This window comes from Triticum dicoccoides, chromosome 4B (genome assembly GCF_002162155.2).
Source record: "Triticum dicoccoides isolate Atlit2015 ecotype Zavitan chromosome 4B, WEW_v2.0, whole genome shotgun sequence".
Classification (NCBI taxonomy): domain Eukaryota; kingdom Viridiplantae; phylum Streptophyta; class Magnoliopsida; order Poales; family Poaceae; genus Triticum; species Triticum dicoccoides.
The window spans coordinates 446,588,226-446,610,906 of NC_041387.1; the positions used below are offsets into that span (position 1 = coordinate 446,588,226).

At 44.9% G+C, this 22,681-nt stretch overlaps 1 protein-coding gene across 1 annotated transcript; it reads left to right on the forward strand.

The window, feature by feature from the left end:
• The first annotated feature begins 2,449 nt into the window (after nt 1–2,449).
• On the forward strand, nt 2,450–3,198 carry LOC119290793 (histone H2A-like). The gene is made up of 2 exons (XM_037569442.1): nt 2,450–3,031; nt 3,115–3,198. The coding sequence occupies exon 1, from the start codon at nt 2,524–2,526 to the stop codon at nt 2,992–2,994; it is 471 nt and encodes a 156-aa protein (XP_037425339.1). The 5' UTR covers nt 2,450–2,523; the 3' UTR covers nt 2,995–3,031; nt 3,115–3,198.
• Nucleotides 3,199–22,681: the final 19,483 nt, after the last annotated feature.

Consider the following 22,681-nt stretch of genomic DNA (forward strand, 5'->3'; position numbering starts at 1 on the left):
TCCTAGCCATGTTCAGATTTTTTGTCAGGAATTTTCATGCTTGCAAAAGAAAATGGCCATTTTCATGACGTCATAAATCTCTACTTCTATAAAAAACCGAGTTGATGATGACAGTGTTCTTGTAATCCTTCACTGACAGCCATCAGATCTTCATCTCATGCATCTGAAGTAAACCGTGTCAATTTTGCAAAAAGGTACCCGCACTTCGCTCCACGTTCACAAACAACCCCTTGTTGCCATAAAAATATTAGATTTGTCATGCCTAAAAATCTAACGTAAGATATTTAGTATTTTCGTAAATAACGCTATTAATTTCAAATCACGTTTTAGCTGTTAATAAAAAAATGTAGATTTTGTGGATGCTATTCGTAGCTAGATATTATGGCCGGTGAATGTTTCTCGTTTTACCGTTACCTTTTTGTTTTTTAAAGTTTTGTTTGTGGCTATTATTTAGCAATTTTTTAAACTAGATAGACCTCTTTCTTCTAAGAGAAGAACAATATAATACCTTTATAAGATGCAAGTATGGGTGTTAAGAAAGTGGTGGATTTCAACACGTGAAACCGTTATATCGTTGTGAATAAGTCTATAAACAGTGCAAGAGTGGATCTCGTCCTTCGATCCATGATCAGATGGCTGTCAATGACTAAGTCACCACTACAATGGCCACATCAAGTCACAAATCCACGCCAAAGGATTTGGCATGCTCGGAGTGAATCCGTGTCGGGACACACCTATCGATAACCAACGTTCTCAATATCGAATATAAGTGGTTAGGAGATAAGATATGATATACACCTAGAATATAAATTTATATATTTGTGGAAAGGGATTCATAATACTTAATGTTTACAGGATTATTTGTGTATGTAAAGCACGTGCAAGAGGTTCGGGCGAAGCGACTCCTTGGCAGTTGTCGAGTGTTGAGTGCATAGTTGGGATGGGGAAGGGGCCCACACATGCATGCTTTCTCGAAAAAAGCAAGGCAGGTGAGCGATTTAGCATTGCACGTTGCTGCATGAGATGCGAGCAGGGCCTACACACTTGTGTTATCCACATCTCTCTTCTTCACCCTCCCCTCTCTCTCTCCTGTGTGGGGCCCATATCCATATGTTTGTTCTCTGCCTTTGTTTTCCTATGTAAAGCTTCTAAAATTTAATAAGTTTAAAATCTCAATAGGTCACCATTTTCAAAAGATCAAAATTTACAATTTGTGCCACATTTTCCCCTAATGTTTGTACTATAATTCAACAAATTACGAAAAAAGAATTTTCAAAAAATTGATAGCGCTAAAAATGGGAATGCTCCATTTTTTTGATGTTCAAATTTGATTGCCCACATCTTATTGTGAAATCGCTTGTCAAATAACCAGGCCCATCTTATTGTCCAACTATCATTTATGAGGACGTCAACATGGCCCATAACAATGTTTTTGCTCCCTATGAATAAACAACATCGCCGGATGTTAGCGTAACATTCAGAATATATGTTGTGTTGCCATACGGGTTGATTGTCGATACGTTGAGGTCAAACTGACATGCATGCGTTGATTCACAGTATGTTGCGACCAAATTGACAAGCACCTGATATCCATTATCCTGAAGTTATTTGAAATTTCTCACGTGTGGAACCGACTTAGAGTCACTGACAAACGCTATACACTACACGATTTTGTGCTCTGCTTACAGGCTGGGTGTGAGGCCCATTTCTGTATTTTTCCCATGGCATGAGCCGTTAATGACTTTGTTAATGCAAAGTCAAGCTCTTCTCGAGGCTTTGTTGATGTAAATCCTGACCGGTTGATAACTCAGCTATCCATCCACTTAAGTCTTGAACATCATATTAACTCCGAAAGCACATTTAATGACACTCCAAGCATACACCTAACTATTAACTAAAGGCAAAAAAAAGATTGTTTACTTTTTTCTTATCATTTCAAATTTCACACTTATCACTACCAGACCAACCCTCTTCAGCATATTGTCTTTAGTAAGAATGCTATTTTTAAACATTAACCACAAGAACGCTTTAATTTCGAGAGGCACCTTGGTAAACCATAAGTTCTTAAATGGAAAATCCTCTTGGACTGCTTTCAACATATTGTACGTGGATCTAACAGTAAAATTCCATGATCGTAAGTTCCCATCTAACAGTGTTGTTTTCATCAGTCAGCTGGACATCTTTACAAACATTGTGTGAACTGACCCAACTCTCCAACAAAGCCCCCTCAAATTTCGTCGGAATTTAATACTAGTACTATTCCAACCTTATCATTATCACTTTCTCCTTCATTCACCGATCCGAGACGCCTAGGGTAGTTTGGCCATCGCGGCCGTCCATTCCGCTCTGGATCCAACCGTCCGATGCGCGCGCACGCGGATCGACGGGCCCACCACCGTCTCCCCGCGTCGTTTAAATACTCTGCCTCCTCTGCTCCATTTTCACCAACTCACCCCGCAATCCACCATCACCAAATCTCTCTGCCCCCTTCCAGCTTTTCTCCAAAACCGCCGTCGTTTAGCAATGGAGGTCTCAGGCGCTGCAGCGAAGGGGAAGAAGGGCGCGGCCGGGCGCAAGGCCGGCGGCCCTAGGAAGAAGTCGGTGACGCGGTCCGTCAAGGCCGGGCTGCAGTTCCCCGTCGGCCGCATCGGGCGCTACCTCAAGAAGGGCCGCTACGCCCAGCGCGTCGGCACCGGCGCCCCCGTCTACCTCGCCGCCGTCCTCGAGTACCTCGCCGCTGAGCTGCTGGAGCTCGCCGGGAACGCCGCCAAGGACAACAAGAAGAGCCGCATCATCCCGCGCCACCTGCTGCTCGCCGTCCGGAACGACGAGGAGCTCGGAAAGCTGTTGGCCGGCGTCACCATCGCGCACGGCGGCGTGATCCCCAAGATCAACCCTGTGCTGCTCCCCAAGAAGACGGCGGAGAAGGAGGGCAAGGAGCCCAAGTCTCCCAAGAAGGCGACCAAGTCCCCGAAGAAGGCCACCAAGGCTTAGAAACATGCATAGGTTTGCTGTAGGCTGTTAAATGCTACTCCCTCCGTAAACTAATATAAGAGCGTTTAAATTACTATTTTAGTGATCTAAACACTTTTATATTAGTTTACAGAGGGAGTATGTAACAGTGTTCGTTGTTCGGCTAATGGTGTCGATGTAATCTTTGTTGCTAAGAGAAATCTCAGAAATCTCTCTGATTTGCCTAAATTCTTTGCTCCGTCGACTGTTCTTGTTTCCCAGTGCTCGATTTTGACATTCCCTCAACAGCAATGCCCACCAGGTGGTCGATCTCCGGTAGCCGTGCCTTGACAGCGCCGGATATGAGATGGAAGGTTAGTTTGCACGGTAGCACTGCGTCCTAACTGCTGGCTACGGCTGTCACTTTGGCGATCCCTTCCGTGCCTACAAATCCCCACACGGTATACTCCGGCAACTCCATCCACCGCCATGGCGTCCGCCGCTACCGTAAGCCACTGTCAAGTGGTGTCTGTACAAATTGCCCGCGGCTGAATCTTCTGTGCACCTGACTTGCTCGACGGAATGTTTGACAAGAGCTATGGCGTCGAAACAACACCACTTGGCCGCTGTCAGCTTGTCGGCCCCATCAATGTTGCTAGAGTGCTACAGGCCTGGGCAACATGTTCGTGCCGATGCTGCTCGGCTCGACGGCCTTGCCGTTGACTGATTGAATCATGGTCTGTGGTTACACCATGTTAATTTTATCTTACATAGTTACATGGTGAGTGCGCTGTGGCCTTTGCAAAGTTTTTCCAGAGTAGTTGTCCATTCAGTGCCTTTATCCAGAGAACTTAATCGCCCAGTTGCTCTATCTGTGGCAGTGGGGCATTTTTTTTTTGAGTTAATTACACCGGTAATACAAGAACTTGCAGTGAATTAACAGAATCATATAAAAACTAAAAACCCCCCAGAAAAATGGTACAATAACTTATCTAACAACACAATTTGATACAATTTCCGTGTCGCTGTTAACTCGCCTGACTGTCTGGCACTCTTCCTTTGCGCTGTACGAGCCCCACTTGTCAGTTAGACAGGGAAATAAAAGCAACGAAAAATAGCGCGCTCTATATCATTTGATTTTTTGTGCCAATGTAGAGGTAGATTTGTTTCTATACCGTAGTTTCAGACACCCAGTTCACTCGCCGTTTTCGCTGACTTTTCTGACTGTTATCTTTTTATTATGTGTGTCTTTTTGTTTCTTTTTATATTTTTTCAGATCTTAGGTTTCTTAGGCTTTTCCTTCTTGCATATTTAATTTTATATAGGTTTTGCAATATATATGGCGAATTTTTTCCGATGTACACACTAAACATTTTAGTGTACAATAGACATTTTTTGCAGGAGAATGGTGGGTTTTATTTCTCGATAATAGTGTTACAGTCTGCTAATACAAAGGTAGAAACATTGTCTGAAACATGATGCAACTAACAAGCTGTGTTACCTCCTGTACGGTCAATATTGGCAAGACTATGAGCAACCTTATTTTAACGATGTTTAATTTTCTGCTGAATAAACCCATGAGGTTCCAGAAGCTTTTTGATTTCCAGTATTAGATGCCCATAAGTTGAAAGATCCTACGAGTTGTCCGTCAATGCAGCAAACTGTCAGATTGAATAACAATAGGTAACCTTGACCGTTGCATGCTCATTTTCAGTCCTTCTAAAACAACGCCGATCTCGAATTCAAGCGTATCTCTACTCCTAATAAAGCAGTTGGTAGTCTCGCTTTTAGGTTTTTTTCGTCCCACCACTTTCGTCTGGTTTTTTTTCGTAGGTTAACCGTCGTAGATTTTTTTTGTCGCCTCCCCCACTTCATCGGTTTATTTTCACTTCACCCTCTCACACAACGAAAAAACTGAACGGATCAGAACTTTCCATACTGACGCAAATTATTTAGTAATGTCTTTATGTAAAAGAATCAATCACAATCAATCTCTAAAGGTCAAATCTAAATTAATTAATCTTCATAACGTTTGTTTCCTTTCGAATCACGTCCATAACTTTCCTTCCTTGTTTGGGCAGAAACTGTTTGGTAGCAGAGATTAGAAATCTTCCTATGAGTGTAGTAATAGGAAGTATTCTTTTTCTTGATGATTCGTTTCCATGCATGATGATAGTAAATTAGGCCAACATTCACCATTATTTATCAACGTCATCAATCGTATCCATTCCTACCAGTTTTAAGGGAATCTGCTCGCTATGTCTTTTTTAAGGGGATCCGCTCGCTAAGTCGTCGTCGCACGTTATTTTCACAAACAATCTCTACTCCTAATGGAGCAGTTGGTAGGCTCGTACGGTTTATTTTTGTCCTCCTCCCACCTTCACTGGTTCTTTTTCTCTCCACTCTTTCCTTGCAAACCAATAATTTCCTAACATACAAAAGATCACGAATCTATCTTTTCTTATCCGAACCAATCGCGCCCTACATCAGTGCATTTTTTTATTAAGAAAACTAACACGTAAATCTTAACGCATTGTAAACAAATCCCGTTATGGACCTAATTAATTTATTATGGAATCTATACGTGGTCGCATTGGTTCTTTTTCTCTCCACTCTTTCCTTGCAAACCACTAATTTCCTAACATACAAAAGATCACGAATCTATCTTTCCTTACCCGAATCAATCGATCCCTACATCAGTGCATTTCTTTATTAAGAAAACTAACACGTAAATCTTAACGCATTGTAAAGAATTCCCGTTATGGACCTAATTAATTCATTATGGAATCTGTACGTGGTCGCATCTCTCCCCTCGTGAAAAAATCGCATTCATCTCCCGTTAAAAAGGAAAAGAGAACATGAACGATCAATCCCACACCATGCATCTCAGTAGCAAAAAATCACCCCCGCCTCTGCTACTGCGCCTCGCCGTCTGCCCGGCTCGACCCATGCCTCGCCTGCATGGCTGGACGCCGCCGTCTCCACCGCCACGTACAAGAAAACGGTGGGCAGAACCATCCATTCAAATCGCACACCCCACCCTCCTCCGCAATCCCTAGCCCCGCATCACCCTATCGCTTTCTCGCCTCTCTTTCCCCTCGATGTAGATGGTGCCGAGCGGCAACCTCGAGCACCGGCAGTGCCGCCCTCTCTATCTTCGCTGCCTCGAGAGATGGGCCAAGGCTATCGTCGGTTCACCGCCCACGATTGGGCCGCCTCCGGTTGTCGCGCACCACCGGCTCCACCTAACGTGCCCGACCCTCTCCGCTTTCGACCTTCCGGCGACCACATCCCTCCGCGCCTCCATCCATCATCCACAAGGCCACTCCCTGCACCCACCCTCCTAAATTCTCCATACCGGCGGACAATCACCGAAGATCCAAGTTGGCCCGATATCAATTTTCTTACATGCTTTCTTTATCAGTTGGTGATGGGAATGGGTTCCAATTTCTCTCTCTGACTGTGGATTCGCAGGCAATAAGCGCTTCTATATGCATCCTCCTGTCGGTCCCTAAAGTACCAAGGTAAATGGTTGATGATGTGTTTGTCTAGGATGATATATGTTGGCTCTGTTCCGGTTCATCCGAGCAGTTCCGGTACATCGTGCATTTATTTTTCCAGTAATGTTCTGTGGTGCTCTGATGCACTTTGGGAATTGTTTATCTTGTCTTCAGTGCAGAACATTTGTTTATTAATGCATGAGAAGAATCCTTGTTACTACCTTGAACCTGTTTTATAATCCATATTGTTATGCACTAGCGCGTGTGCATGTGAAATAGATGGATTATGGTCCCGTACCCAATAAAATGAATATGTGTGTGTGTGTTAGAGAGAGAGAGAGGGAGAGGGGAGAGAGAGTGAGGAGGAGGAAGGGAGAGTGTGTGTGTGAGAATTTGATGGTAAAAAATCGCCAATGTCACTCGATATGTATGAGAATATTAAATGTAATATTAACATAATTGATATTGAACTCTTAAATTTAATGTGGCCCCGTTGCAATGCACGGGTGTTCTTCTAGTCTTTGCAAAAGAGAAGATAACGATATGTTGAGAAAATGACTGCTCCATCCGAGTCACATTGAGCATTTTTCAATATACGAACATTTTTAATACACACTAAATATTTCTTTCACCGAACCTTTTTATAAAACACATACTAAACAATTTACTAAAATATATGTTATATATTAATATGTTTTTAGAATATCCGGCTTCTAAAAAACAATAGCCGGATTTTTTTGGTGAAAAACAAGCTAAAAATTGTATCAAGTTAACCAATCAAACTGCATTGCAAGTTTAAGCATATGACAATCAACATGTGTCCCCGAACTTCCGATGTATCCTGTGTATATATATGCTTCTGCCATAGATGTACTGCCGCCATAGATGTACTGCCGTACTTCAATCATGCTTCTCAAATTTGTCCGATACATCCTGCCATTTACGTTGTGCTAGATCAAAGCCGTCTCATTTGTCACATATGTTTCTAATGTACAGATGTTTTGCACTGCATGATGCCAACCATGCATCATTGGTCTCTCAAATATTCTGTACTACCTTACTCCCCCTGTTAGAATAAATTCGAGGCCTACCGTCGATCATCTGAGGACCAAGCAATCACACGAGGCACGACATCGAGATTTGTTAACGAGGTTCACCGATATGGCTACATCCCCGGGGCATGACTATGGGCGCTCCTCCCCGTGACACCGTCACAATACCGCACACCGGCCATCCGGGGGCTGGCACACGCCGCTGGCTCCTAATTGCACGCCTGTGCTATTATGTTGGCATAGGTTACATCATGTGTTTACCCCGCTATATATGAGAGGCCTAGGATACAAGTGTCCTACTAGGACACGACTCTACATCCTATGTAAACACAATACAACTCATAGTCCAACTGTAACCTACCTTGTACACAATATTCGACACAACTCCAACAAACTCCACCTTGGCAAATATTTTCCACCATCTTGAATTTGTCAATGCGTCAAACTTCCATGTACATTAGACTTGAGCTTATCCCATGAGTACCGCTGCTACTCCAAAGACTCCATATGACTCCACCTGTAACTTGTAGTCCCTTCTTTTCTTGACCATAGTCAACACTCGAGCAAAATCAAGTTCCTTGTTACTCTAGTTTGTGCTCCCAACTTTCAGAGTATCCATCCAACTCCATCACACACTGATCACTGACCTGCGTGAAAGTGAACAACTCACATATTGGGTGTCACACATAAGAGTTACCTGAAATCAACATCACCGCTCCTTTCTTGACTGCCTGTCTGAAACTTGAAGAAATTTCACCATTGCTTGTAGTCATCCCAAGTCAAATTCGCAGTTGTCTCACCACATGTATGACCACCAGAGCCCTGGCCCATCTCCATGTCCCGTGCATACCGCACGCCTCGCCGCTATTACCGGGTCGAGCCTCCGCTGTCCCGGTCGAGTCTCAAGGGTCGCGAACCCACACCACTCAACCCCCACTGCAGAGTACCAACGATCATCACCGACCGATGACGAGTTTCACGCTTTCATCAGACCACTGGGCTCCAGTCCGAACTGCGTGTTACTCGCTTTTTTCCACTGAATAGGCTTCGATTCTCTGAATCCTTACACCGTAGCCCTCAATCCAGCTCTACCTTCAACATGACTCCATGGTAGATGACCAGTCCATCCTCACACCCCGTCGACTTCAAGCTCCGTGTGTACACCACCTTGAATCAACCCCGCGCCGTAGTCTTGTCGAAGCCACACAAGCCCTCAGGCCTGCGCCACGTGTTTCTACGTCCAGAAGTCGGTCACCATCAGCATCACACACCTATGTCGTCGTCGCCAATCCCACCACCATCTTCTGTACCAACCGACTTGCATCGATCCATCAGACTGACAAGTCTGACCCAGCCGAACTTCCCCGACTGCAGACACATTCCGGACTCCTCAAGCCATCACCGTGACCACCATCATCCATGCATAAATGTGTACCAACAAAGAAACCAAAGCAAAGCCCCCATAGCCTTCCCGTGCGAACATACCAAATCAGATCAACAAAGCTAAGCTAGCTCAAACTCCTGATTCATCACACATCTGTAGCTGGCCTTTCCTTTTATTTTCTTTTTCCATGACAACTTCACGATCTGACTAAGCCTTTGTGCCATATTTTTTTAAACAAATCTCCGGCAACTTTGCATACTCACAACCCTGCGTACAGCAGCACGCACCAACAGCCGCCTGTGCACTCTAGCCCGCCGGGCCAATACCAGCGCCTGTACGTAGATGGGCCCTTGGGCTAGGTCTGCTGCTGCAACCGAGTGGGCCTCCACGCCAAGGGCTGCCAGGCGCCAGCTATCCCAGTACACGCGCCATCAGACGCTCGCCCGATCGAACCGAGCCTGACGCTGCCACGGGCACACGCGCGTTCCGCTGATCCGACGCCTGTTGCAATTTGCCGATCCATCGCCTTATGAAATATTCTGATCGCATCAAGAGTTTCTGATTCGCTGTGAACATTGCGACTGCCCTGATCGAACACGGAAACACCGCGTGACAATGATCCGCTCCACGGCTCCTGTCTTGCACCGCGATTTAACTCAACAATCTTTTCGCAAAGCACTTCCTCCAGATCAACGGACGCACTGCCTCAACGAGATTTGTTAACGAGGTTCACGGATATGGCTACATCCCCGGGGCATGACTACGAGCACTCCTCCCCATGACACCGTCACAATACCATACACCGGCCACCCGGGCGCCGGCACACGCCGCCGGCTCCCCCTTGCGCGCCTGTGCTATTATGTTGGCATAGGTTACATCGTGTGTTTACCCCCGCTATATATGAGAGGCCTAGGATACAAGTGTCCTACTAGGACACGACTCCACATCCTATATAAACACAATACAATTCATAGTCCAATTGTAACCTACCTTGTACACAATATTGGACACAACTCCAACACCCCCAATGTCGGATGCCTATCCTTATGCTTCTACATGCTACTCCCTCCGTTTCAAAATAGATGACCCAACTTTGTACTAACTTTGGGTAGGTAGCTCAGGATTAGTGCTTCCAATATCCATGATTCATAAGCATTATGCATATGTTTCTTCCATTTAATGCAGTTTACCATGCATGCTTCTTTGATATAGATATTTTGCTTCCAAACCAAATTATGTAATTTTTTTGGAATGTAGGTGACAGAACTATTTGTGAGTCCTGCTCGCTGCTGCCCTCGATGACGCGGTTACCATAGCCTCAAGTTGTATGTGCAACGTTAATTTACAGTGGTGTGGGAGAAGAAAAGAGCCCATGGTCATGCGACTCATGCCATGCCCAGGGACGAGGTCATGTGTGGGTAAAATTACAGGCTATTAGCGATGATCTTCATGGAAGCGGCAATGTGCTAGTATCTAGCCCAAGCTGAAAAAAATTGATCTATTTGGATTCAAATAATATTTTCTTTGGAAGCAGATTGTAACATATCTAGAAGCAATGTTTGATTTATGGAAACATCTTTTTTTTCTTTTATTGGAAGCAATTCCATCACACTAGAAACAATTTTTCGGTCACTGTATTATCTATGCATAACAAAAGAACATACACAACTATTTTTTGCAAAAAAAAATACATTGCTATTTTGTACATAAATTTTCACTAGATCAAAGCAATCATTTGTTGGCATCAAAGAAATTTCCCAACAAGTAACGCGACTAAGTTACATGTTTTTTCTGCTTCATATAACATGTGTTCATACTTCCATGGAAGCACGCTTCGAGTACATTTGGTTCCTCTGCTTCATACAACTTGCTTTCATGTTTCAATCGATGCATGCTCAAATTTGATCACCTGGTCCAACATCATCAACGACTTCACCATGTCGGTTCACTAATATATAAAGCACGTAAGGAAGCAAGCACATGGATAGCAGAGTGAAGCAAATATTATGGTGGAGACAGAATACATGGGATATATGAGAATATGAAGCCTACTATTTTGGAGATAGGAATGAAGCAAATACTTAGGTCATTGGAAACATGTTATACGAACCAATGAAGCATGTTATTTTTCAGTTGACATGGGGGCAAATTTTTGCCGTAGTTTTGAAAGTGTGTTATATTGACTAGGGGGGGTGAATAGGCGATTTTTATAAATTCGTCACTGAGGAATTTCTAGGTGAAGAAATTCCTAAGCAATGACACACTAGCAGCAGAATAAGTACTCAGGTATAAGCATAACAGAGCAACAACATAGTCATCATGATGAAATGAAAACAAACACAGAGTACACATAGCGTGAAAACAGGATAAGCAGACTGAAGACTATGTGACTGAAGAATTAGGATTGAGGAAATAGAGAAAGTCTTAAGTCAAAGTCTTCAAACAGTAATGATCAGGTTCATCAACACATGAATGAGGAAATGAAAGGGTTGAGGAAATAGAACCAGTTGGCTTGGTGAAGACAATGATTTAGTAGACTAGTTCGAACTGCTGTGACAGTTGTACGTCTGATTGGAGCGGCTGGGTATTTAAACCCGAGGACACACATTCCTCACCATATTCTCCTTGAGCTAAAGTCACACAAACCTCATCCAATCACTCGTGGTAAGTGATGACGATACAGACCTGGGGTAGGGTCATAGGCCTGACCTATACGTCCTACCCAAGGTCACTACCCTAGAAGATAAGAAGTCCAAGAGGCAGCAAGAGACCCCCAGTCGAAGACGTGGAGTGCAATCCACTCGACAATCATGTCACTCGGGAGTCCTCCTACTTACTATCATTCGACCATCCAGAGAATCACTCGACCTACCGAAGACCAGGAGTCACTCAACATTATAACGGGTAGACGTTCACTCCATAGTCTTTAAGGTCATTAACAACACTTACGGCTGGCATTACCAGTAACGCCCTCACTTTATGTACATTAAGTCCCTTGTAATGGAGGGCGATGGGGGTCCTGGCGTACTCTATATAAGCCACCCCCTCCTCTGGCACAAGGGTTCGCACCCCCTGTAACATCACACACATAAATCCAATCGACCGACTCCGGGCACCAAGACGTAGGGCTGTTACTTCCACCATGAAGGGCCTGAACTCGTAAACCTCGTGTGTACACCTTCACCATAGCTAAGATCTTGCCTCTCCATACCTACCCCCTTTCTACTGTCAGTCTTAGAACCACAATAGTTTGCGCCCATCGTGGGGCAGGTGTCTTAGCGACTTGTTGGTGAAGTTGCAAGTTTTTCCGATCATCATCATCATGGTTTCCGGCGGCGGATTGGCTGAGGGCCGCGAGATCCGTCTCGGCGCGCTCGTTTTCGTCGCCGACGACTCAGCGTGGCTTCAAGAAGCTCCCCTTGACATTGAGGCACTCCCCGTCCAAGGGGCAACGCACTTTCGCGCGTGCGTTCGCGGCGTCCTTTTCCGGCAGCCGTCGACTCAGTATCAGTCAGCTCCGATGGTGTCTTCCCTCCCTGCTGTTTGCCACCGCAAGTGATCCGGTTGATCGTGGCTTCAGCGGTGGGTGAAACACATGGTGGCTCGGCATTCGGCCACCCATCAAGTTGCGACAATCGAGCCCGACGAAACTCTCCACGGCCTGTTCGATCTGTCGACTGGCTCCGCGGAGACCGCATCCGAGTGCGATAGCAGCGACCCCGCGGCTAAAGTCTTGATGGTCGATGGACCGCGTGGTCCGCCTGGCTTTCGTCGTGAAGACGACGAAGATGGCGGCGGCGATCCGTCGCGCGTCCATGAGGAATACCATCCCGAACCCCTTTCTTCGCAGCAGAGGGAAGAACTTCGTCGCCGCAACATGGATGCACTCCACACGCCCATCGTTGGAGAAACCCCCGAGGCTCGGGCCTTGGAAGAGGTGCGCCTGGCTAATTTGGCTGAGTGCACTCGACTAGAGAACCTTCAGCGCGCTCTCGACGAGCGCGCTCGGGAGCGGGTCCCTGAGTCCAGTTGACGACAGCTTTTCCCACCTCCGCCTAAGGTATACCGTACTCCAATTCAGAACCTCACAGCTGCGGCCCGAATAGCAGAGTCGATCCAACCTTCCCAGTCGAAGGGTGGCAGAGGGTTGATGGCTTGATGCAGATCCGGGCCTTGCTCCGTGCAGCAGGAGAGCAGAACACATCAGTGTCTCAGTCGCGGAATAGGATTCACAACAGATCTGTAGTAGCAGATACAGTTCAGTCAGCCAACAGCCCAAGACCGCCCCTGCGGCGTGAGGGCCGTGGACAGTATGATCATCCGCTCGACCGTGACAATCGTCGTTGAGTGCCCACGCCTCCTCTGAGGAGTGCGTCATATGTGCCTCGACAAAACGATGACAGACGCCATCACAGTGGCAAGCGTAGAGCACCAATCGACCCAAGAGAGCCAGGCTTCGATGCGAGATCCATCCTAGTTCAAGGCCTAGTCGACCGAAACAGAGCACATAGAGAAGACCCTGGCAGAGATCGTCCAAGTGGCAGCAGAGTGCATGTTTCCGATCCAGAGTGTTTCAGCAAAGCCATCAGGGCGGCTGTGATTCCTCCCAACTTCAGGTTGGCGACCGGAGTTAGTAAGTTCACTGGAGAATCCAAGCCCGAAACTTGGCTTGAGGATTACCGAGTGGATGTGCAGATTGGCGGTGGAAACGATGAAGTAGCAATGAAACATCTTCCTCTGATGTTGGAAGGGTCGGCCCGGGCATGGTTGACCCAGTTAGCTCCGGGCAGTATATACAGTTGGGAAGAGCTGGCTCGAGTGTTCGTCAGGACTTTTGAGGGCACTTGCAAACGACCAGCAGGATTGACCGAGTTGCAGCATTGTGTGCAAAATCCGAGTGAGACTTTGAGAGATTTCATTCAGAGGTGGACCACTTTGCATCACACCGTTGAAAATGTATCAGAGCATCAAGCAGTGTGTGCCTTCAAGGAAGGCGTCAAATACCGAGAGTTTGTCCTGAAGTTTGGTCGGACTGGTGATATGACTCTGACTCGGATGATGGAAATAGCCACCCGGTACGCTAACGGAGAAGAAGAGGATCGACTCCGTAGTGGAAAGAGTAAGTCAGTCGGCCAAGAGACCGGTGGAGGTAATTCCAATCGGAAACAGAAGCGTAAGGCTGAACCGGCGGCACCCGGTGAGAGTGCAGCAGTGGCTCAAGGAAAGTTCAAGGGAAATCCTAAAGGGCCCTGGCCCCCTAAGAAGGTAAAGGATCAAGCAGGGAATGATGTGTTGGATTTGCCATGTCACATCCACATGAAGAAGGATGAAGAGGGTAATCTGATCTACCCTAAGCATACCACTCGACAATTTCGACTCCTGATCCAGCAGTTCCGAGAAAAACAACCTAGTGAGAAGGAGAAAGAGTTGGACAAAGATGAGGATGAAGAGGAAGACGACGGTTATCCCAAAGTCAATTCCAGCCTCATGATTTTTGCTGATGTTGAGAGCAAGAGTCGGTTGAAAGTTATCAATAGAGAAGTGAATATGGTCGCTCCAGCGACGACGACCACATACCTGAAATGGTCTCAGACAGCCATCACATTTGACCAGCCCTGGGAGGTAAGCATTAGTGGTCGACCCTGTGGTCGGAGGCACTAGACTGACTAAAGTGCTGATGGACGGTGGTAGCGGTCTGAATATCCTTTATGCTGAAACCTTGAAGGGGATGGGCATTCCGATGTCCAAACTTAGCGAGAGCAATATGAGTTTCCATGGTGTTATCCCTGGAAAGAAAGCCGAATCACTCGGCCAGATCGCTCTCGACGTGGTTTTCGGTGATTCTGAGCATTACCGTAAGGAAAAGTTGACATTTGAAGTCGTGGATTTCCAGAGTGCTTATCATGCCATTCTGGGTAGGCCTGCCTATGCACGTTTTATGGCTCGGCCATGTTACGTGTAACTCAAGTTGAAGATGCCTGGCCCCAAAGGTGTGATCACAGTTACTGGCAATCGGCAGAAAGCAGAGGAATGCTTCCAGAAAGGTTCCAAAATTGCCGATGCGCAGATGGCAACAGTTGAACTCCAAGAGTATCAGAAGAATGCAGATCTGAGTGATTTGCTCCGAGCCAAGAAGCCTGCCACGGATTCTGCATTTCAGTTGTCTGGTGAAACGAAGCCGATTCATATTCACCCGACCGATCCCAATGCCGCACCGACTCATATATCAACAACACTCGACAACAAATAGGAAGAAGCGCTCATCCAGTTCCCCCGTGAGAACTGGGACATCTTTGCATGGAAACCCTCTGACATACCGGGTGTACCCAGAGGACTGGCTAAGCACCGTTTGCGTGTCGACCCCAAGGTAAAACCCGTCAAAGAGCATCTTCGGCAGTCCGCCGTGCAGAAGAGGAAAGCGATTGGCGAGGAAGTGGCTCAGCTGCTAGCAGCAGAGTTCATCCGTGAGATCTACCACTCCGAGTGGCTTGCCAATGTAGTCATGGTCCCTAAGAAGGACGATTCACTTCGTATGTGCATTGATTTCAAGCATATCAATCGGGCCTGCCCGAAAAATCACTTCCCTCCCCCTCGCATCGATCAGATAGTTGACTCGACTGCGGGGTGTGAGCGCTTGTCTTTTTTAGATGCATATTCTGGGTATCATCAGATCCGACTGTATGGTCCCGATGAAATAAAAACAGCCTTCATCACCCCATTCGTGTGCTTTTGCTATGTCACCATGCCATTTGGTCTTAAAAATGCCGGAGCCACATTCATGAGAATGATTCAGAAGTGCTTGCTCACTCAAATCAGTCGGAATGTGGAAGCATACGTGGATGACATTGTGGTCAAGTCTCGTAAAGGTTTTGACCTATTGACTGACCTAGCCGAAACCTTTGCCAACCTAAGAAGGTATGATATCAAGCTTAATTCGTCAAAGTGCACATTTGGAGTTCCAGGAGGAAAGTTACTCGGTTATCTCGTTTCCGAACGAGGGATCGATGCCAATCCAGAAAAAGTTGATACCTTCCTCCGAATGAAATGCCCTGTGCGTGTGCATGACGTTCAGAAGCTGACTGGTTGTTTGGCCGCCTTGAGTCGATTCATTTCTCGTCTCGGTGAAAAGGCCTTGCCTCTTTACCGACTGATGAAGAAATCTGATAAGTTCGAGTGGACTGAGGAAGCTGATGCAGCGTTTGTAGAGCTCAAAACCCTGCTTTCCACCCAGCCGGTGCTCGCTGCGCTAATCAGCGAAGAGCCTTTACTACTTTACATTACATCCACTAGACAAGTTTTCATTACAGTACTCACGGTCGAGCGAGTAGAGGAAGGAAAAGCTTACAAGGTTCAGGGCCCAGTTTATTATCTCTCTGAAGTTCTAACTCCATCCAAGCAACGATATCCACATTATCAGAAGCTTGTCTATGGAATATACATGACCATGAAGAAGGTTGCACATTATTTCTCTGATCACTCCATTACAGTCGTCAGCGACGCACCATTATCTGAAATTTTGAATAACAGAGATGCAACTGGTCGAGTGGCAAAATGGGCGATTGAACTCCTTCCATTGGACATCAAGTTTGAGGCAAAGAAAGCTATCAAGTCCCAAGCAATCACAGATTTCCTTGCAGAGTGGATTGAGCAGCAATTGCCGACTCAAGTTCACTCGGAGCATTGGACTATGTTCTTTGATGGCTCCAAGATGCTGAATGGTTCAGGTGCTGGGGTAGTATTGGTATCCCCCCGTGGATACAAGCTTAGCTATGTTCTCCAGATTCATTTTGATTCCTCCAATAATGAAGCCGAATATGAAGCACTTTTATACGGGTTGCGTATGTCCATTTCACTCGGCGTCCGTCGCCTTATGGTCTACGACGACTCAAATTTGGTGGTTAATCAAGTTAGAAGGAATGGGATGTCAGGAGCGCGGCCATGACTGGTTATTGCAATGCAGTAAGAAAGCTGGAAAAGAAGTTTGAAGGATTGGAGCTTCACCATATACCCCGACTGAAAAATCAAGCTACAGATGAGTTGGCAAAGATAGGTTCAAAGAGAGAGGCCATTCCCTGCAATGTGTTTTTGGAACATATTCATTCACCTTTAGTTCAGGAAGATCCTTTCACTGAAGAGTCACCATAGCCCAAGAGCGCCACAGATCCGACTGAAGTCGAAATCCCAGCCGTGGTCGACTTAGCCATGGAGGTTTCGGTCATCACTCCCGACTGGACAATGCCGTACATTGCATACATTCTTAGGAAAGAACTTACAGAGTATGAAGAAGAGGCTCGACAGATCGTCCGACGATCTAAAGCCTTTACCGTGATAAAAGGTCAGTTGTTCAGAGAAAGTGTAACCGGGGTCTGCCAGAAGTGCATCACGCCAGAAGAAGGCCGAATGATCTGCTACGTCTTGAGCTTCCGTTGGTTTTCCTTGAAGAGGAAAGGGTGATGCAGCAATTGTAGCGTAAGTATTTCCCTCAGTTTTTGAGAACCAAGGTATCAATCCAGTAGGACGCTCCTCAAAAGTCCCGCGCACCTACACAAACAAACAAAGAACTCGCAACCAACGCAATAAAGGGGTTGTCAATCCCTTCAACGCCACTTGCGAAAGTGAGATCTAATAAAGATAGTAAGATAAGATAAATATATTTTTGGTATTTTATAATATAGATGCAAAAAGTAAAGATGCAAATAAAAGTAGATTGGAAGCAAATATGATAAGAGATAGACTTGGGGCCCATAGGTTTCACTAGTGGCTTCTCTCAAGATAGCATAAGTATTACGGTGGGTGAACAAATTACTGTCGAGCAATTGATAGAAAAGCGAATAATTATGAGATTAGCTAGGCATGATCATGTATATAGGCATCACGTCCGTAACAAGTAGACCGACTCCTGCCTGCATCTACTACTATTACTCCACACATTGATCGACTCCTGCCTGCATCTAGAGTATTAAGTTCATAAGAACAGAGTAACGCATTAAGCAAGATGACATGATGTAGAGGGATAAACTCAAGCAATATGATATAAACCCCATCTTGTTATCCTTGATGGCAACAATACAGTACGTGCCTTGCAACCCTTTCTGTCACTGGGTAAGGACACCGCAAGATTGAACCCAAAGCTAAGCACTTCTCCCATGGCAAGAAAGATCAATCTAGTAGGCCAAGCCAAACTGATAATTCGAAGAGACTTGCAAAGATAACTCAATCATACATAAATGAGTTCAGAGACGATGCAAATATTATTCATAGATAAACTTGATCATAAACCCACAATTCATCGGATCTCGACAAACACACTGCAAAGAGAGTTTACATCGAATAGACCTCCACAAGAGAGGGGGAGAACATTGTATTTAGATCCAAAAAGAGAGAAGAAGCCATCTAGCTAATAACTATGGACCCGTAGGTCTATGGTAAACTACTCACAACTCATCGGAGGGGCAAGGATGTTGATGTAGAAGCCCTCCGCGGTCGATTCCCCCTCTGACAGAGTGCCGGCGAAGGCTCCAAGATGAGATCTCGCGGATACAGAAGGTTACAGTGGTGGAAATTGTGTTTCGTCCGCTCCCTGGATGTTTTTGGGGTATGTAGGCTTATATAGGAGGAAGAAGTACGTCGGTGGACGCCCGAGGGACCCACGAGACACGGGGGCATGCCCTATAGGGGGGCACCCTCCTATCTCGTGGAAGCTTTGGCTGCTTCTTGACTTACACTCCAAGTCCTCTGGATCATGTTCGTTCCAAAAATCACGCTCCCGAAGGTTTCATTCCGTTTGGACTCCGTTTGATATTCCTTTTCTTCGAAATACTGAAATAGGCAAAAAAAAAAACAGCAATACGGGCTGGGCCTCCGGTTAGTAGGTTAGTCCTAAAAATGATATAAATGTGTAAAATAAAGCCCATAAACATCCAAAAGGGGTAATATAATAGCATGGAACAATCAAAAATTATAGATACATTTGAGACGTATCAAACATCCCCAAGCTTAATTCCTGCTCGTCCTCAAGTAGGTAAATGATAAAAAAGAATTTTTGATGTGGAATGCTACCTAGCATAATTCTCAATGTAATTTTCTTTATTGTGGCATGAATGTTCAGATCCAAATGATTCAAAATAAAAGTTCATATTGATAAAAGAAATAGTAACACTTCAAGCATACTAATCAAAGTAATCATGTCTTCTCAAAATAACATGGCAAAAGAAAGTTCATCCCTACAAAATCATATAGTTAGGCAATGCTTCATTTTCGTCTCCCAAAGATGTTCCCAACTTCTATACCCCCGATGACAAGCCAAGCGATTGTTTCATACTTAAATAATCTCAAACTTTTTCAACCTTCACGCAATACATGAGCGTGAGCCAAGGATATAGCACTATGGGTGGAATAGAATATGATGACGGGGATTGTGTGGAGAAGACAAAAAAGGAAAGTCTCACATTGACGAGGATAATCAACGGGCTATGGAGATGCCCATCAATTGATGTCAACATGAGGAGTAGGGATTGCCATGCAACGGATGCACTAGAGCTATAAATGAATGCTCAACAAAATAAAACTAGTGGGTGTGCATCCAACTTGCTTGCTCATGAAGACCTAGGGCATTTGAGGAAGCCCATTGTAGGAATATACAAGCCAAGTTCTATAATGAAAAATTCCCACTAGTATGAAAAAGACAACTTATGAGACTCACTATATGAAAAACATGGTGCTACTTTGAAGCACAATATATGAGACTCACTACATGAAGAACAAGGTGCTACTTTGAAGCACAAGTGTGGAAAAAGAGATAGTAACATTGCCCTTTTTATTTATTTCCTTTTTCCTTTTTTTGGGCCTTTCTTTTTTTTCTTTTGGCCTTTCTTCTTTTTTTTTCTTTTGGGCAATGCTCTAATAATGATGATCATCACACTTCTATTGATTACAACATATGAATTACAACTCGAAACTAGAACAAGATATGACTCTATATGAATGCCTCCGACGGTGTACCAGGATGGTGCAATGAATCAAGAGTGACATGTATGAAAAATAATGCATGGTGGCTTTGCCACAAATACGATGTCAACTACATGATCATGCAATGGCAATATGACAAAAGTAAAGTATGTCATGATGATGAAGAACGGAACGGTGGAAGGTTGCATGGCAATATATCTGGGAATGGCTATGGAAATGCCATAATAGGTAGGTATGGTGGCTGTTTTGAGGAAGATATAAGGAGGTTTATGTATGATAGAGCGTATCGTATCACGGGGTTTGGATGCACCGGCGAAGTTTGCACCAACTCTCAAGGTGAGAAAGGGCAATGCACGGTACCAAAGAGGCTAGCAATGGCGGAAAGGTAAAAGTGCGTATAATCCATGGACTCAGCATTAGTCAAAAGAACTCATATACTTATTGCAAAAATTTAGAAGTCATCAAAAATCAAGTACTACGCACATGCTCCTAGGGGGATAGATTGGTAGGAAAAGACCATCGCTCGTCCCCGACCGCCACTCATAAGGATGCACAAGCCAGGTACACTTCATGTTTCAAATTTGTTACACAACTTTAACCATACATGCATGCTACGGGACTTGCTAACTTCAACACAAGCATTCTTTGAATTCATAATCACCCAACTAGCATGAGTTTAATATCACTACCTCCCTATCTCAAAACAATTATCAAGTATCAAATTGATCATATCATCCAATTCACTTCCTATGATAGTTTTTATTATACCCAACTTGGATGCCTACCATTCTAGGACCAATTTTATAACCAAAGCAAATACCATTCTGTTCTAAAAGACTCTCAAAAATATATAAGTGAAGCATGAGAGACTAGCAATTTCTACAAAAATAAGTCACCACCGTGCTCTAAAAGATATAAATGAATCACTAGAGCAAAAACTGTCAAGCTCAAAAGATATAAGTGAAGCACATAGAGTATTCTAGCAAATTCTAATCAAATAGGCTTCTCCCAAAAGGTGTGTACAGCAAGGATGATTGTGTTAAACTAAAAAGCAAAGACTAATATAATACATGACGCTCCGAAGCAAAACACATATCATGTGGCGAATAAAAATATAGCTCCATGTAAATTTACCAATGAACGAAGACGAAAGAGGGGATGCCTTCCCGGGGCATCCCCAAGCTTAGGCTTTTGGCTATCCTTGAATATCTTGGGGTGCCTTGGGCATCCCCAAGCTTAGGATCTTGCCACTCCTTATTCCATAGTCCATAAAAGCTTTACCCAAAACTTGAAAACTTCACAACACAAAACTCAACATGAAATCTTATTAGCTCCGTTTGTGAAAGAAAAAAAACCCACCACATAAGGTACTGTAATGAACTCATTATTTATTTATTTTGGTGTTAAACCTACTGTATTCCAACTTCTCCATGGTTTATAAACTATTTTACTAGCCATAGATGCATAGAAATAAGCAAACAACACACGAAAAACAGAATCTGACAAAAACAGAACAGTCTGTAGCAATCTGTAACTAACGCAAACTTATGGAACTCTAAAAATCCTACCAAAATAGGAAGTCCAGAAAAAATTGTTTATTGATCAGCAGAAAAAAGAATCAACGAAAAAGCACGTTTCTGTGATTTAACAAAACTAAATTTGTGCGTGCAAAGTTTCTGTTTTTCAGCAGAATCAAATCAACTATCATCATAGGTTATCCTATAGGTTCTACTTGGCACAAACACTAATTAAAGGGATAATTGCATATTTGCCCCTAGTTGGTTCACACCCCCGGGTTTTGCCCTTACTTTTCGGGCATGCTTAGTTTTGCCCTTAGTTTTTCCCCTCCGTCAGCTCGAATGCCCTTCTGTCATAGCTCCGCTTGGTCAGCGCCATTTGACCGTGATGGCTCGACGTTTTGGACACCGGTTGCCCCTGGGCCTTCCTTACAAGTGGGTCCACATAGATTAGACAGTGTAGTTGCCATTTCCCCTCCCTCTGTCTTATCCCATCCCCAAACCCTAGATCGGCGACGACAAAGGCGACCCAAACCCTAGCACTCGGCGGCGACGCGGGCTCCCACAGAAACCGTGGCCTCGATGTCGTGAAGTCCACATCGCCGGATCTACATCGCGCGGCGGTGATGGTGGAGACACGCTCTTCGTGCGGCAGTGGTGGCGGCGGTGACGATGCCATGAGGAGTGACTGCACGACAGATTCAAGGCAGGAGATCCCGACAGGGTAAGTTTCCAGATCCAGTACTTACTCATCTGTTTCCATGATTAGAAAGGTGCATTCCATGACTTCGGTTGTGTTCACAATCATAGGATGGATCCAGCGCGTGCGTTCTTTCTGACAATTAGAATGGAGACCACTCTTTTAGCAAAGGGTGGTACTAAGGGACAGGATGCAAGCTTCAGTTTCCCTCTAGTGGTGGACTGCACAAGTTCTTTCAATGATTTTAGGTCTGCAATCTATAGGAAATATACTTGGGGGTATGCATGATGCAGTTGAGTTCAGATTCTGGAATGTAGAGAAAGCTACTTGGAATCCTCTACAGTGTGATGATGAGTTAGGTGTAATGTTTGCTACATATGCTGATTCGAAAACTGCAAATGTTGAAACTACTGTAATTCAGAGATGTAGAGCAGAAGCAGCAACTACAGCAGCAAAGCCCCCTGCCTCTAAAGCAACATCTAAAACATATGTTGCAGGAAGTACTTCTAGGAGCAGGTCAGCACCCCCTAGTAGTACTTGCAATCCACCTGCAACTCCTACTGCAAATGTACCAAGGCAACCTGGCTGCAAAGACACTGAAATTCCTT

Coding starts and splice junctions, on each gene's coding strand:
- LOC119290793 (XM_037569442.1), top strand. CDS start 2,524: ATGGAGGTCTCAGGCGCTGCAGCGAAGGGGAAGAAGGGCGCGGCCGGG.